This window comes from Monodon monoceros, unplaced genomic scaffold (assembly GCF_005190385.1).
Source record: "Monodon monoceros isolate NGI ecotype Baffin Bay Population unplaced genomic scaffold, NGI_Narwhal_1 Super_Scaffold_9, whole genome shotgun sequence".
Classification (NCBI taxonomy): domain Eukaryota; kingdom Metazoa; phylum Chordata; class Mammalia; order Artiodactyla; family Monodontidae; genus Monodon; species Monodon monoceros.
Window position 1 is genome coordinate 12,324,501 of NW_021703786.1, and position 14,907 is coordinate 12,339,407.

General features: G+C 39.4%; 2 protein-coding genes across 10 annotated transcripts in view; one reads left to right on the forward strand and one right to left on the reverse strand.

Annotated features, from left to right (window-relative positions):
* The window catches only part of UTP18 (UTP18 small subunit processome component), a 39,675-nt gene extending 34,240 nt beyond the window's left edge, over positions 1–5,435 (reverse strand). Inside the window, exons 1-3 of the mRNA XM_029211042.1 lie at positions 4,921–5,435; positions 3,171–3,283; positions 898–996 (exon numbers count right to left, since the gene is read on the reverse strand). Of these exons, the coding sequence (XP_029066875.1) occupies positions 898–996; positions 3,171–3,283; positions 4,921–5,250 (542 nt within the window). The 5' untranslated portion in view covers positions 5,251–5,435. The remainder of the gene's footprint in view (positions 1–897; positions 997–3,170; positions 3,284–4,920) is intronic.
* An 84-nt stretch (positions 5,436–5,519) lies between these two features.
* Positions 5,520–14,907, forward strand: part of MBTD1 (mbt domain containing 1) — a 69,879-nt gene continuing 60,491 nt past the window's right edge. For 5 of the 9 annotated variants that reach the window (XM_029211031.1, XM_029211041.1, XM_029211032.1 and 2 more), the window contains exon 1: positions 5,776–6,000. In XM_029211031.1, the coding sequence (XP_029066864.1) occupies positions 5,980–6,000 (21 nt within the window). In that variant the 5' untranslated portion in view covers positions 5,776–5,979. Of the gene's footprint in view, positions 5,717–5,775; positions 6,001–6,610; positions 6,675–10,472; positions 10,520–14,907 lie in introns of those variants that run through there. The other 4 variants (XM_029211040.1, XM_029211037.1, XM_029211038.1 and 1 more) reach the window with 3 other exon arrangements.

The following is a 14,907-nucleotide window of genomic DNA, read 5'->3' on the forward strand; positions in this document are numbered from 1 at the left end:
TTTAAAGCAAAAAACAAAATCCAGACACTGAACAACATTCACACTGCCCAGAATCCAATCAAAATTACTAGATATACAGAGAAGCAGAAAAACATGAACCATAACCAGAAGAAAAAGCAGTCAACAGAAACAGAAATGACCGACCTGACAGAATTAGCACACAAGGACTTTAAAATAGCTAATACACATAAAAAGGAACAAAATTGTGCCATTTGCAGAGATGTGGATGGATCTAGAGACTGTCATACAGAGTGAAGTCAGAAAGAGAAAAACAAATACCCTATGCTAACACATATATATGGAACCTAAAAAAAAAAAAGAAGGTTCTGATGAACCTAGGGTCAGGACAGGAATAAAGGCTCAGACGTAGAGAATGGACTTGAGGACATGGGGAGGGGGAAGGGTAAGCTGGGACGAAGTGAGAGAGTGGCATGGACTTATAAATACTACCAAATGTAAAATAGATAGCTAGTGGGAAGCAGCCATATAGCACAGGGAGATCAGCTCGGTGCTTTGTGTCCACCTAGAGGGGTGGGATAGGGAGGGTGGGAAGGAGATGCCAGAGGGAGGAGATGTGGGGATATATGTATAGCTGATTTGTTATACAGCAGAAACTAACACACCACTGTAAAGCGTTTATACTGCAATAAAGATGTTAAAAAAATAATAATATCATTGATTATATTTAAATGGCGGGATTACAGGTTTTTTCCAAAGTTTTTTGTACTTGATTCCTTCTCAGGCCCCCATACTAAAACTTAATCATGTCTTCCAAGAACAATGCTCTTCCAATTCAAAATGGAAATCTGACTACCCAAGAAGCCAAAGACTGAGCAAATCAAAATAAAATACTGGTTATAAATACATCTTGGCAAACCTATAAAAAAGGACACTTACTCTTCCTTAAGTCTCTTTTGAAGCTCATCTTTTGAAAGTTTATTTTCACTGGCATTTTTCATCATATCTTTCCGAAAACGATTGTTCATCATGTCAACCCTATAACAAAAACAGAAAACAGCATGCTTTCAATAACTTAAAGTATCAACATAAATAGTTGCTGCCTTTAGTGTTTTGAGCAAACAACATAGGTCAAGATTTATAAGATGTGGAACATCTACAATGCACATTCTCCATTCTTCCCGAAACAAAAAGGAATCTCCAATATTTCGGATCATCTAGTTTACCCTTTGAAGAGCTATTTCAAATTCACAATTACTTATCTAGACACAGCTTATGCCATTCACCAAAATAAATTCCAGGTAAATCACAGTTAAATACAAAAAAACAAAAAAACAAAAAAACAAAAACCTTAAAATACTGTGAAGGAAAAATACAGGCAAATATTTCTCTCTCTCTGAAGAACTTTTTACTAAAAACAACAGCAAAAAAAAAAAAGAAAAAAAAGGAAAAGTGTCATAGACTTCACTACATCAACACTGAAATATTCTGTGCATCAGACAACATTAAAGGCAAACAAAAAGCTAGATAATGTGCAATAAATTTGACATATAAAGGTTTGAAATTCTCAATATGCAAGGAGCTGATATACTAAAATCATTAATAAACAGTCTCATCTGCCATTTGCAACAACATGGATGACCCTGGAGGACATCAAGCTAAGTGAAATAAAACAGACATCAAAGAGAAGTACTGCATAATCTCACTTATATGTGGAATCTGAAAAGAGTAGAATACGTAGAAGCGAAGAGCAGAATGATGGTTACCAGGGGTGAGAAGGTAGAGAAAATAGGGAGATGTTGGTTAAAGGGTACAAAGCTGCAGTTACGTAGCATGACTGCAGTTAATGACAATATTGTATGCTGGAAATTAGCTAAGGGAGTAGATTTCAGGGGCTCTCACCACAAATAAAAATGGTAACCATCTGAAGAAATGGAAATGCTAATTAGTTCACGTGACTATAGTAATAACTTCACCGTGTATATATATAGCAAATTATCATGTTGTACACCTTATGTACAATTTTTATTTTAAAAATAAAAAAACAAAATGAAAGTCTCCAGTAGACAAATACGCAAAGACATAATAGAGACTACTTTTAAGAAAAACCAACAACTAATAGTTTTCTCAACACAAGTTAGATGTTTCCTACCCTAAACTGTCACCCTAAACTGACAATGTCTGAAAAAAGAGAAATCATTGCTTTTATTTCTTTTTAAGATTTTTTTGATGTGGACCATTTTTTAAGTTTTTATTGAATTTGTTACAATATTGCTTCTGTTTTATGTTGTGGGTTTTTGGCCGCAAGGCATGTGGGATCTTAGCTCCCCCACCAGGGATCGAACCCGCACCCCCTGCACTGGAAGGCAAAGTCTTAACCACTTGGACCGCCAGGGAAGTCCAGAGAAATCATTGCTTTTAAAATGGAGTGAAACGGACACTTTTCAATGGAAAGGTAAATTAGCAGAACCTCAGGGTCAGCCTGGCAGTATTTATCAAGAACCTTAAAAATGTCTGCTCTTTGACTAAGTTCATCTACCTCAAAGAATCTTTTTTAAATAATTTTAAGTAGAAAAAGATTTATGCATAAAGATGCTCATCTCAACATCAATCTATTAAAAGGAAAAATATTTATCCAACGATAGCTATGTAAATTATGGTTAAATCATATAATGGACTATAATACATCCATTTTAAAATGTTTATAAAGTTTTTTTTTTTAATTGGGGAAAATACTTGCAATACAATACATTCTCATCTTAAGGTACATATTGTACATTATGGCTAACTTTTTTTGGTCTTTTCTCAATTTCAGGCATTGTGTTAAGAGCTCTACATACACTATTTAATCTCAAGAGCCTTCTGATACAGTTACTATTATCTCCATTTTACACATGAGAAAAGGTAGGTTCCAAACTTGCCAATGGTCAGTTAGGAACTGGCCAAACTAGGAGGCAAACTCAGGTCTGACCCCAAACACTGTGCTCTTTTAGCTTTTCTATACAGCACAGAAGAAAGAGGGAGAGATGTATGCCAACATGTTAACAGTGGTTCTCCCTCGGTGATGGGATTATGAATGATCTCTGCTATACTTTCCAGTATTTTTCAAGTCTTCACGTACTCACATATTCAGAAAGAGGACTTTCTTAAAACCTGCAAAGTAACTTTTGAAGAATCCAGAGGGACTCCAGAAGAAAAATTAGGCAACCTACATCTCCTCATCTTCATCTTCTTCGTCCAACCAAACTGGCTTCTTTTGAGGTGGAAAATTATCTTTTCCTTCATTCTCCACTTCAGAGTCACCTGAGTCTTCTTGTACTTGAACCTAGAAAAGACAAAATACCCACAAGCACTGAGTCTTTCATACCCCATGGTGGCAGACTTTGCAGAATGGTGGCTTGTAGAATGCTTTGTTTTTGTGGCCCTCTTATCAAATTATGGGACAGAATGCTACCACAGCAAATGCTGGAGATCGAACAGAAAATGAGGAGATTAGAGAATGGCACCACCCGTTGGACACATGAGGTAAGATTGGAATAGTCAAAGAGTCAACTTGCTGAAAGGAAAAAACCAAGTAAGACAAGTAAAAAAGGTAAGTTGACAGATGAATAAAGGAGCAGGGAAAATCACAGAACTACAGAAATCACAGGACCAAAGGCAGACACCTAAGATAAAATAACATGACTGAATGTCATAATTAAGTCATATTTCATATTCATAAACATACTTCTCCACTTTTCTTAACTGTTCTTGACCCCTTACCTCCTCAAGAAACTTTATACTACCCAAACAAATCTAAATCCAGACCACAGAATTTCACCTGAAGTGAGCTTGAGAGCTTTCCCAAAACCACATGATAGAAATGTCCAAATGATTTCTACTTGCTCTATTATTGGCCTATGATCCTTCAAAGCCCAACAAACCCCACCTCACTTAAACTGTTTCTTTTCCCGAATGGGAAACTGTCACACAGTTCAGCATTTTTCCAGTAGTATTTCTCTATCTCCCAACTAGATTCTGCAACCTCTCCCATAAGCACCCAAATGAGGTTCTGGCAATCAACTGATACTTGCTAGATCTGCATTCGTTTATCAATCTGAGTAATTCTCAGTAAGGCTTTGCTTGACTACCCTATGTAAAATTTCACAGGCCCCCTCGACACACGCTTATCTCCCTTTCTTGAACGCCTTTATTTTTTTTTTCCTTCAGCACTTCACTGACATAACTTGAATTTTATCTTCTGCCTCTGCCACTAAGTATCCAAGCTCCAAGAAGGCAGGGGTTTTTGTTAGTTTTCGTCCACTGCTGTTTCTCCTCCAGTGCCTAGAAACTGCCTGGGACTCCCTATATTGGAAGAAAAGACAGGTATCGGATTAAAAAAAAAAAAAAAGCAAAAAGCATGCAAAAAATTATAATCAATTAATCATGCAGGGTTTGCACTGCCAGGAGAAGTATCTGGCGCCAAACTGGCTCACAAATATTACTTTAATAGACGAATACACGGTCACTCTCAAAAGCTGGCTTATCAACCACTCGATGTGGTTGTTAAAACAGACTCCCAGGCCTGTGCCCACGAATTCTGATTTCACAAACGAAGTGGAACCCCTGAATCACAGCAAGTATTGAGGCAGTAGATTGAATGACCAAGAGAGAAGAAACACTGAGTCTGGGGAGAAAACAGTGGAACTGAGCCACTGCCACTAATCGAAAGATGCTCACGATTAGTTGGCTAAACGAATATGTGTTGAGCGCCTGCTGCATACCAGGCTCAGCGGCTCCCTCGGGGGCGGAGAAAGGCGCGGTCTCCGCCCTCCCGGGACTTTCAGTCTGGCACCCGGCGGCGTCCGCATTCCCGGTTCCCTCCCACCTGAACGCTCCCCTGCGCCACAGGTCGCCCAGGCTCCGCCCTCGGAGGCACACCGCCCACCGAGAGCCCAGCCCGCACGCCGCGGCCTCCCTCACCCGTGGGCCCCGCAGACGCCGCAGCAGCGCGTCCTCGTCGTCCTCGACGTCGCCGAAGACCAGCTCCTCCAAGCACCGCTCCACGGCCGGCTTGTCCTCCTCCAGCGTCTGGCGGTTCCGCTGCCGGAGCCGTCTCTCCTCCTCGGCCGCGACTACGGCGGCCGCCGCGCGCGGCCGGGCCGGCGATTTCCGCTGAAATGAAGGAGCAGCCTTTTGGAGCGGCCCGCCCGGCCCCGCGGCTCTATCGTCCGGCCTCATTCGGGCCTTCCGGTCTGGTCTCGCTCCGGCTCTCCGGTCCGGTCTCGTTCGGTTCCTCCGTTCCGGCGGCATGGTTCGGTTTGAGAAGGAACGCAGGTGCTCACGTGGATCCTCACTGCGCGTGCGCCGAGGCCCTCGCTTTCCGTAGCGGCTGAGGCCACAGGGGGCCGGAAAGAGGCTGCACCGCCCTGTGAGCACGTGACCAGCACTGTCCCCCTTGTGTAACGCCCATCCCCTCACGAGCCCCTCCCCGTGTGGGAGTTCCTCCGAGAGAACCAATCTTCCGGGTGGAGGGGGAAGCGGCGTGACTGGAGTGGAAATTTTTTTCCAACACAACTTCGCAGCTGCAATTGATTGAAAGGAGCGCAAGAAAGCCAGGGTATAAACTGAGATGACAGGCTAAAACTGCTACTTTTCTTCCTAACTTTTTAACCACTCGACTTACACGAGCCCAATCGCCTTTTCCACCCCTTCGTCTTGGTACGGCCCTTGGAGTACGGAGCCTGCAGAGGGTCCCACGCTGGAAGACAGACGGAGGGTATGTAGGGAAGTGGGCCAATCGGGGCGCGGGTCACGGCGCAGGCGCGCTGGGGAGGGAGGGCTATGCTAATGTTGTTGATATCCTGGGGCCACCCGAGTTAAAGGGGGGAAATCCGGGGGCTGCCGCCGCCGCCACCGGTCTGGGCCCAGTCGGAGCCCCCCTGTAGTCGCCGTAGTCCCGGGGAGAGGCGCCTGCCCCCAGCTCGGGAGGGGGCGCCGCGGGCCCGGGGAGCACGGACAGCCCCTACCCATGAGGCCCTGATGGAAAACACAAAGGATCTGGTGAGAGCCGAGCGCGGCATCTGCTTTGTGTGCCAGGTTGGGGGGACGCCGGCAGGCCCCCGACCCCAGGAACCCCTGCAGCCCCCTGACCCCGCTCCCAGGCCTGCTTCTCCATCCCACGCCCCCTCCACCTCCGGAGCCCCCCTCCCCCTACCGGCCGTTAAACGATTCGGGGGTTCCCCTCCCCCCACCCCCGGACTCATCAGGGTTCTCTCTATCCTCTTTACTTTTTGGAAGAAAAATTTTAGAAGAAAGTTCTCTTCGTTCCGGTCCCCCGTCCCCCTTCAGCTCTGGCTTGGGGAGAAAGGCTGGATTTGAGACTTCCTTTTTTGGCCGCCCAAGAATCGGGGAGTGGAGTCTTCACTTCTCCCAAGGGGACAGAGTTTTGGTGCTTTGCAGGGGAAGGCGCCTCTTCGCTGTGGGGCAGGTGCCACGAGGCGTTTCGCACGTGGAGGTGGAAAAATTGAAAGGGGGCGGGGTGGGCACGTGTGGGATGGGAGAGGTGGGAGTGGTGATTGGGAAGCCGCCGCCTATTTAAAAGGGTTCTAAGTCGGTGGGCTTTTACGAGCGTTGCGTTCTCTTTTGTGAAATAAGAATCCTAACATTTCAGAGTCCGAAGAGACATTAGAGGTCACCCAAAGCAGCCGTCCCCTGTGCAGCCTCTCTGACAAGTGGTAGGTAGCCTGGCCTCTGCCTAAACCCCTGCAAACAGTGAGCGCTCGCTGCTGCCATGGAAAGCCCTTGCCGTTCAGTTCTGATTGTTGTTTGCCTACCCTTATTAGACTCTTTAGACTCACTCATGTCCTTATTAAGTGGATTCCCTTTTTACTTCTCAAATTTTCTCTCACATTCTCCTCACCCACTGCTCATTGGCCTATATTTTGTGTGCCAGGAAAGAACAGCAGGGAAGTGGGGGAAGGAGGGCTTGAGAGATAGTGAGGGCCGTCTGAAAACTTTGTTTTGTTACATTTGTCAGTTCAAATGTGCTGGCTTCTATGTCTGAGAATGGTTGATATTTTTCTACAGGAAGTTTGGGAAATAGGATCTGGGAATTTCATGACTGTTTTCTCTCACTAGTGCATCTTTTTAAAGTTAGAAATTTCAACATTCTATCTCAAAGCACATTTCTCGTTGCCTAAATCACTTTCCCTAAGGGATGCTAAATTGCCTCTTGGAGATAGTACCGAAGCTGTTAGAAGCATCTCCTGGTAGAGGGATGATCAGAAGAACTGCACTCCCCACCACCACCTCCTTTTGACCTGTGTTTTCCTTTCAAGCTGGGCTTCCTGCTTGGGGCCCCTCCTTCACAATATATTCTCTTTTTCGTTTCCAATTTTTAATGAGATATGAAATTTTTGCAACACTTTAATATTTGCCTAGAGTTTGCAATATTTTTCATGTTTCTTGTATTAGTATACATCAGTAGTTATCACTCGGTGGTTTAGATAGTTCAGTTTTACTATTGTCACTTAGCATTTTCCTAATATTCTCCTTCATTTGGTGAGCTATGCTGCTTCCAAGAGAAGTTTTATTGGCATAGGAATCTTGGGGGCACATGTTTTCCTCTTCCTAATATGGTGAAGTGGGAGTCAAGACGTAACAGATAAAATGTAGAGGTAATGAATCTAGTATAAAAGACAGAGAGTAAATTTTACTTTAAACTCCCAGTCCCCCGGTTAAAATGTCAGAGCACAGAAATTGTTTTCTCTCCCCCTTTTATGACTTGGAGACTGTTGCTTTGCTCTAATGTGCTTACACTGTATTTTTTTTCATTTGTTTACCTCTACACCGATGAGTGTTTAGAAAGAAAATAGCTGTCTTTTTTTGCACCACCTCCTTCCCTGAATAACAAGTAGCTTCTACTTATGTAGAACCCCATACTCCACGCTTCTGGGTGCCTTGCAAATTATGGCAAAAACTGTCTGAATAAGTATCTGTTCATAAGTATCTTATGTTGAACCATGTTTTTTAACTGTCCAGTTTTTAATTTTGTACACACTTTGACGTATGATATTTTCTCTAAATCTAGTCACTGAAAGTTAACATGGGAATGAATACTAGGTACTGATAAAAGTTAATGGAGCTGCATAATTCTGTCTTGAAAGTTTTCATTAACGTGAAATTCCCAAGTTCCTGTTCACTTTAAACATGAACTGTCATGACTTAAGCTGACTGACTTCGGAGACGTTTGCATTCTAAACATACTAGACAGGAATGACTGGTTTTATTTTTAAAGAAGACACTACTGTATATTTTTATGGCTGGTTATATGTTGATTTAATTAGTGTCTAAACCTTTTCTTAGATGTTCAGAAGCTTCAAACCCTCAGTTTCATCAGAAATTAAAACTATTTAAATTGTTTTAAATGTAACATAGTTGTCAAAGGAAGGTTAAACTATAGCTTAGAAGTGAAAACAACCTATTAATGTTATAAATACAAAACCACTAGATTACTGAAAGCCATGAGTTCTCAGTGATTTGAGTGACCACATCCTAAAATTAGACAAGTCACTATTCTTTTGGTTGCTCTTTGTTTCTCAATTTTTCATCTTTAAAATGTTTGCTAAGTAAGATTTAACTTTTTCATATTTATAATGTTAGGGTAAGCCAATTATCATTAGTTTCAGAGTTTCAGATCCAAAAGAAAGATAAAAACATCAGGATGGTAAAAGAGGAAGGAGTTAATAGTTAAACTAAGATATGCCTCCTAACACTAGGGTATTCTTAACTGTCCAAGGCTACTTTTAATTTTATACAAAAATTGCAGATTGTTTGATTTTAGTCATGAATTTTAAATAAACCTTTGTTTTTCTAGGATTTTTTTCCCACAAATTTAAAATTTCTTACTGCAACCCACAAGGAAGGGTGGAAAGAAAACAATTCCCATTTGAATAAACCCTAAATTTATGGGGATGAAGTGATGCAGTATGAGGGACACTGGCAGATTAGGTTAGCATTTCAATTCTGCCACTAAATAACTTCATATGCCTTGTTGGACAAGATTCTGTGCCTCAGTTTTCTCATCCTTAGAGTGGAAAGGTTGGTCTAGAATTAACATTATCCAATAGAACTTTCTGCAATGATGGAACTGTCCTATATCTGTGCCATCTGTATGGTGGCCACTAGCCACATGTGGCTGTTGAGCACTTAAAGGGTAACTAGTGTGGCTGAGGAACCCAATTTTCAATCTGATTTAATCGGGTGTAAATTTAAATAGCCACATGTCTGCCACACTGGACAGATAATAGAACAGTGTTTTCCAAGCTTAGCTCATCACCACAGTCACCTCTTGGGGATCTTATAAAATTACAAAACCTCCCTCTTGTGGGTTATCAATCAGTAGGTCTGCGGTGGAGCCTTCTTCAGAAATGTTTATCAGATTGGTTAGAGCAATACTGCATGAGAAGATTTCTGAGCTCCCTTCTAGTTCTCACTTTAGTATTGATAACTTAAAATGTAATGTAGTAGAAATGAGCTATGGACAAAGTTGGCAAACTGGCCGGGCTCTGCCTCTGCCACCTCCTGACCTGTGATCTTAACGCAGGTTGCCTAATCTCTTCAGGCTTCATTTTCCTCATCTAAAATAAGGGCCAGCCAGGGATCAGCCGTGCCTTCCTCCCAAGGTTTCCGTAAACCTCCAGTCAGATGTGATGACCACTGTATAAGAAAATGGGAGCTGCTATAAATGATAAAATGTTAAGATATCTATCCAGAATCCCTTTTTCTTATTTCCCTTTTCACTGTTATTATCTAATTCCTACTTATATTGTAGAACTAGTTGTATACAATACGCATTAATTAATTTAGTAATTTCTTGTTGTCTCAACTATTTGGCCGTAGTTTATAGTCTAGTTTTAGGATGTGCATGTTAAGTTTAACACTTTTTTGTATTTCTGGTGCTTAGCATAATTATTTGTATATATTGCTCAGTAAATGTTGGATAATACCATCTATTACTTTACTATTAGACTTCAAAATTTTAATTAGCTAGTTTCAGATTATTTTATACACCAGAGAAGTAACCCCCTTGTGTGCACATGTGTGTTTAACTCTATTTCAATTGTTCCATTATTAATACCCTATAGTGTTTATTGTTAGTGATTGTGTATATTTTGAGCAACCAGCTCCAAATGTATTTTTAAAAGATAAACACCAAGAGACTGTCATCATTTTGCATCAGTGTTTTTCGGTATATCAAATCAAGAAGATGCTGAATAACCTATTTTAACTTATTTTTGCTACATTAACGTTATAAGTGCTCTTGTTTGATTACTCAAATTACATTTACACTTCAGCCCAGCCTTAATATGAATTCAGTTATTTGGAGTAGAATTGATAGCTGATAATGAGTGATCTCAAAGACCCTCTCGGTTACTGTATTTCAGACTTAATTTTGATGAGGTCATCTTATTTTTAATTAGCTTTTCAGGTTCATACTTAAGGATTCATAACTTTCTTCTGAAGAACTGAAAGCACAATCATGTGAATTATTTTATTTTTCAAACATCCTTCCTGTGTGGTAAGTGGTGTTTTCCTTATTTAGAAGAAAGGGAAACTGAGACCCAAATAATTGTTACATCCAAAGTCCTGAGTAATAGAACCAGGACTTGAACCCAAAGAGATAGAAATTTGTATTTTTTATATATCAAAGATAGCTTCCCTTTGCTCACTGTTGCTTTAAATCTTAGAGTATTGTTATTTAGAACATTGTCCTCTCCTGTCCTTCTCTGGGTACTTTTCACTTTCTCTAGGTGGGATATTCAGGATATTATTGCTTTCAGTTTCGATGACTGTATTATTGACATGGACTTACTCTTTCACATTGAACTTGTGGGAAACAAAAACCCAACAATCCCAAATCCTTACCATTTATTTTTCTCCTAATAGTAAGCTTAGAAAGCCAGAAGGCCCTTCTGTTTAGCCCAGTGAATTGTATCTTGATAGTGGTATGAGGAAGAAACCAGCAAGAGCTAAGTAGCTCTTACTGAGTCCAGTCATCATAGCGTATCTGTTAATTCTTATTTTGAACTTTGTCAGTTCACACATACAACTTTCAGACTTAAGTTTCTAGAAAACTTATATTCCATGACTAAATATAAAACTTCGATAATTATATGGGTCACTGTACCCTGTTAGTGTGGATAATGGAGAATTGGTTAACTTTTGATTAGTTTATTCATGTTGAAATTATGCTATTAGTACTTGGTTGCATATTTATATGTGCTTGCATTTAGAATCTCAAATATTTTCTGTAAAATTTCTCCTGGAGAGGTTTACACTTTTACTGCAACCTGTGGGGTGATTATACAAATAAGTTAATGGTTATACTTTTTAATTCCTTTGTAGATTTTATAAGGAGGAAGGTTCATCAGGGTTACAGTCACGGTAGGAAAATGAAATTCTACTGCAATTTATGACTTCCTACATTTTGTCACTCTAAAAACCTCTTTTTTGTTTTATTTTTCATTATAGAAGTGTTACATATTTACTGTTTTAAAAAAAAGAAAATGAAAAATATGGAAAAGTTAAAATTATCCTCCCATCCCATTCTCACACTGTTAACAGTTTAGCTATTCCTTCAGGATCTTTCTAAATGCATACATAAACAAACACAGATATATCAATCTGTGCATATACCAGCATATATTGTTTCTTTTAATAAAAAATGAGTCATGTTATTCGTATTTGGCAATTTACTTTTTTTCAGTATTTCAAATACTTTTTACTCAGTATTTTACCTGTAGTAAATCACCCCCCTACTGATGGTTAGATTGCCTTCAGTTTTTCACTATTACATTATTGCTGCAAGAAATATCCTTCCACATGGATTCTTGTGTCCTGTGAGTATTTCTGAAGGACAGATTCCTGAAAGTGGAATTCCCTGGTCAAAGGCATGCTCGTTTTTTTTTAAGTTTTCGTAAGCAATGCAAATTGCCTTCCAAAAAGATGGCATATATTTGCCTTCCTACCAAGTGTATATGAGTGCTTTTTCTCCCATACATAAATTTGCCAATGCCAGATATCATCAGTCTCTCAATTTTTTACCAATTATTGAATTTTTTAGAGGTAGTTGATACTTTATAAAAATTAACTTTTATTTTTATAAAACTAATGCATGCACTTGATAGTACCATGTAAACAATAATAGAAGTGTACCCCCAGAAAGGATCCCTTGCAGCAATCTTTTTTTCTCTTCCCAGTTCAGCTTTCATGAGACAAGTACTTTTTTTTTTTTGGCCGTGCCTCATGGCATGTGGGATCTTAGTTTCCTGACCAGGGATCAAATCCATGCCCCCTGCAGTGGAAGCACGGAGTCTTAACCACTGGTCTGCTAGGGAAGTCCTGAGACAACTACTTTTAATTCTTTTATCTTTTTGATCTAATATCCATCTCCGTAATTCTAAATATTAGACTTCCATTACCTGATGTATGAATTTTAGGTATTATATTTTGACTTCCTCTGTGCTAGTTGAGGAGTTACCACATATGCCCTAATATTAGGCAAGGTTTCACCACCTGCAGTCATCCCATCACCTTATATTCAAAGCCTTGAGTAGTCACCTATCATGGTTTTTCAGCTTTATTTTGAAGAGCAGTGTGTTCAGAATGGCACATTACCTGAAACAGTTTTATTTGATATTTGTTTTCTGTGCTTACAGAAGTTAGCTGATAGAACCATAATTAAGAAAGAAAGAGAAAGGAGGTTAAAATTTAACATAGATTTTAGATTATTCCCTTGATTCATATTGCTGGTGTTCATTTTAGCTCTATGACCTTGGGCAAATTACTTAATCCGTTTGAACCTCTGCTTCCTCATTTGTAAAAAGGGAGTAATAATATTTGTAAGGATTAAATGCATTGCTACATATTAAGTGCTTAGAATGTCCCTAGCACATATTAAGCATCCTTTAAGTTGTATGACTTATATTAGTTGTATTACTAATCCTACCAGACTTTTTACAAATAAGGAGCAAAAGTATTTCATAAGGTTACTGCGGAATTTACAAATAAACTCCTGTAGAGAAAATGTGTTTCTAAACCAAATTAGATGAAAATGAACAAGACTTACTCTGGAAAACTGTCAAGTGATACAAAAAGTGAATCTAATGTGTGACAGGGGAAGTGTTTCAGAAAATGGCAAAAGCAGTATTTCTTAGATAATATATTCTAATATACTACTTAAACATGTATGTATAGACTTCTAAGTCTGGAGAACAGTGGCAGAAGCCTGATGCAATTTTCCCACCCACCTACCTATAAACCAATAAAAAAGCATGTATAAATCACACACCACCCCTGCCTTCAGCATTAAGAAACAGATTACCACAACCTTCAAATTACTTATAAGCAGAGAAATCAGATTCCAAGAGCTCCTCCTGCCCATATGAAGAGTGGGAAAGGGAAGTCTTAACAGGTTTGTTGAAAGAGTTTAGGGACATGGAAGGCTTAGATGAAGCACAAAAGTACCACTTCCAAAAGAGAGAAATTCATCACTTAAGTTCCAAAATACTGAACACAGGTTTGAAACCTGATAGTTCACAGTTCCAGCCACAGAGAAGAGCTTGAATGCAAGCAATACCAGAATTGGTAAGCTGAAATTACCAGTGCTTCATAGGGAAGGAGTGAAGACATGGAGACTTGGAGTCATGGATAAAGAGACAGAAGGAAGAGGAAAAAATTAATAATCTTTCAGAAAAAGAAAGAGGATGTTCTTTAACTAGGAACTCTGACCATGAAATGAATAGAAATAGAAAAGAATGGATCACATCCATACAGAAATTCTCTGAGAAGAAACAATGTGAGTCAAAGCCTATCAGCTGACGAATATATCTCCTCCCCCCAAAAAGAAAAACGTGAGGCAGAAGAAAATTGACACAATAATACTGAAAATGAAATAAAACATCTTCAAACCATATTTGGAGATAAGGGTAAAAAAATACCTTCACTCAGAAATATAACACAGAACAGAAAGGGACAAAAAACAGGATGAAATAAGGTCAGATTAGATTAAACTGAGAAAGTAGAAGGAAAAAAATCATATCAGAAATGAAGACTAAGTTACAAGTTTCCCAACAAACAATAGAGTCAAATGCAAATGTGATAAAAGACATAGAAGAAAAACAAAACTAAGAGAATGAAAATGACAGTTTTAGTGAAAGGTGGGCACAAAAAGTCTCACATGTAATTGGTGTCTCTCAAGAAGGCAGAGGAATAAAAGCATAACATTTAAACGCATAATCAAGAAAACTTTCTGGAAATAAAAGATCTGAATCTTGAATTTTGAATATATGAAAAGTTCATACCAGAAGATAAACTCCAAGATATATTCTAGTAAAGCTATACAACTTTAAAGATTCAGAAAAATTCTCAGGGCCTCCAGGGTAAAAAGATGAAGTGACTTACAAGGGCCAGAGAATTAGACTGGTATTGGGTTTCTCAAAAGCAACATACACAGCAAGAAATAGTGGCGCATCGCCAATTAAAAATATTTTCAAATTGGCTTAGAAAAGCAAAACCCATTTTATAACGTACAAAAGGCCCTTAAAACAGTGAAAATAAAAGAATGAACAAAGATATACCTGGCAAACAAATAATAAGAAAACAGGATTGGCAATGCTGATAACAAAGTAGAAGTCAAACCAGAAAGCGTTGAACAAGACAAAAGAGGACAGTTTATAATGCTACAACCACAATTCACAACAAAGATACAATAGTTGTATATATGAACCAAATAACAGCAACAATCTGTTTAAATCAGAAGCTATAAAAAATGCAAGTAGTGAAAAGCACTAAAAATTGGAGACTTTAATACTCTTAGCACAAGATAGGTGTTGTAGACAAAAAATAAGGTCATAAAAGATCTAAACCACGTAATAAGGCAGATCATCAGGTATATCTATTGCTACA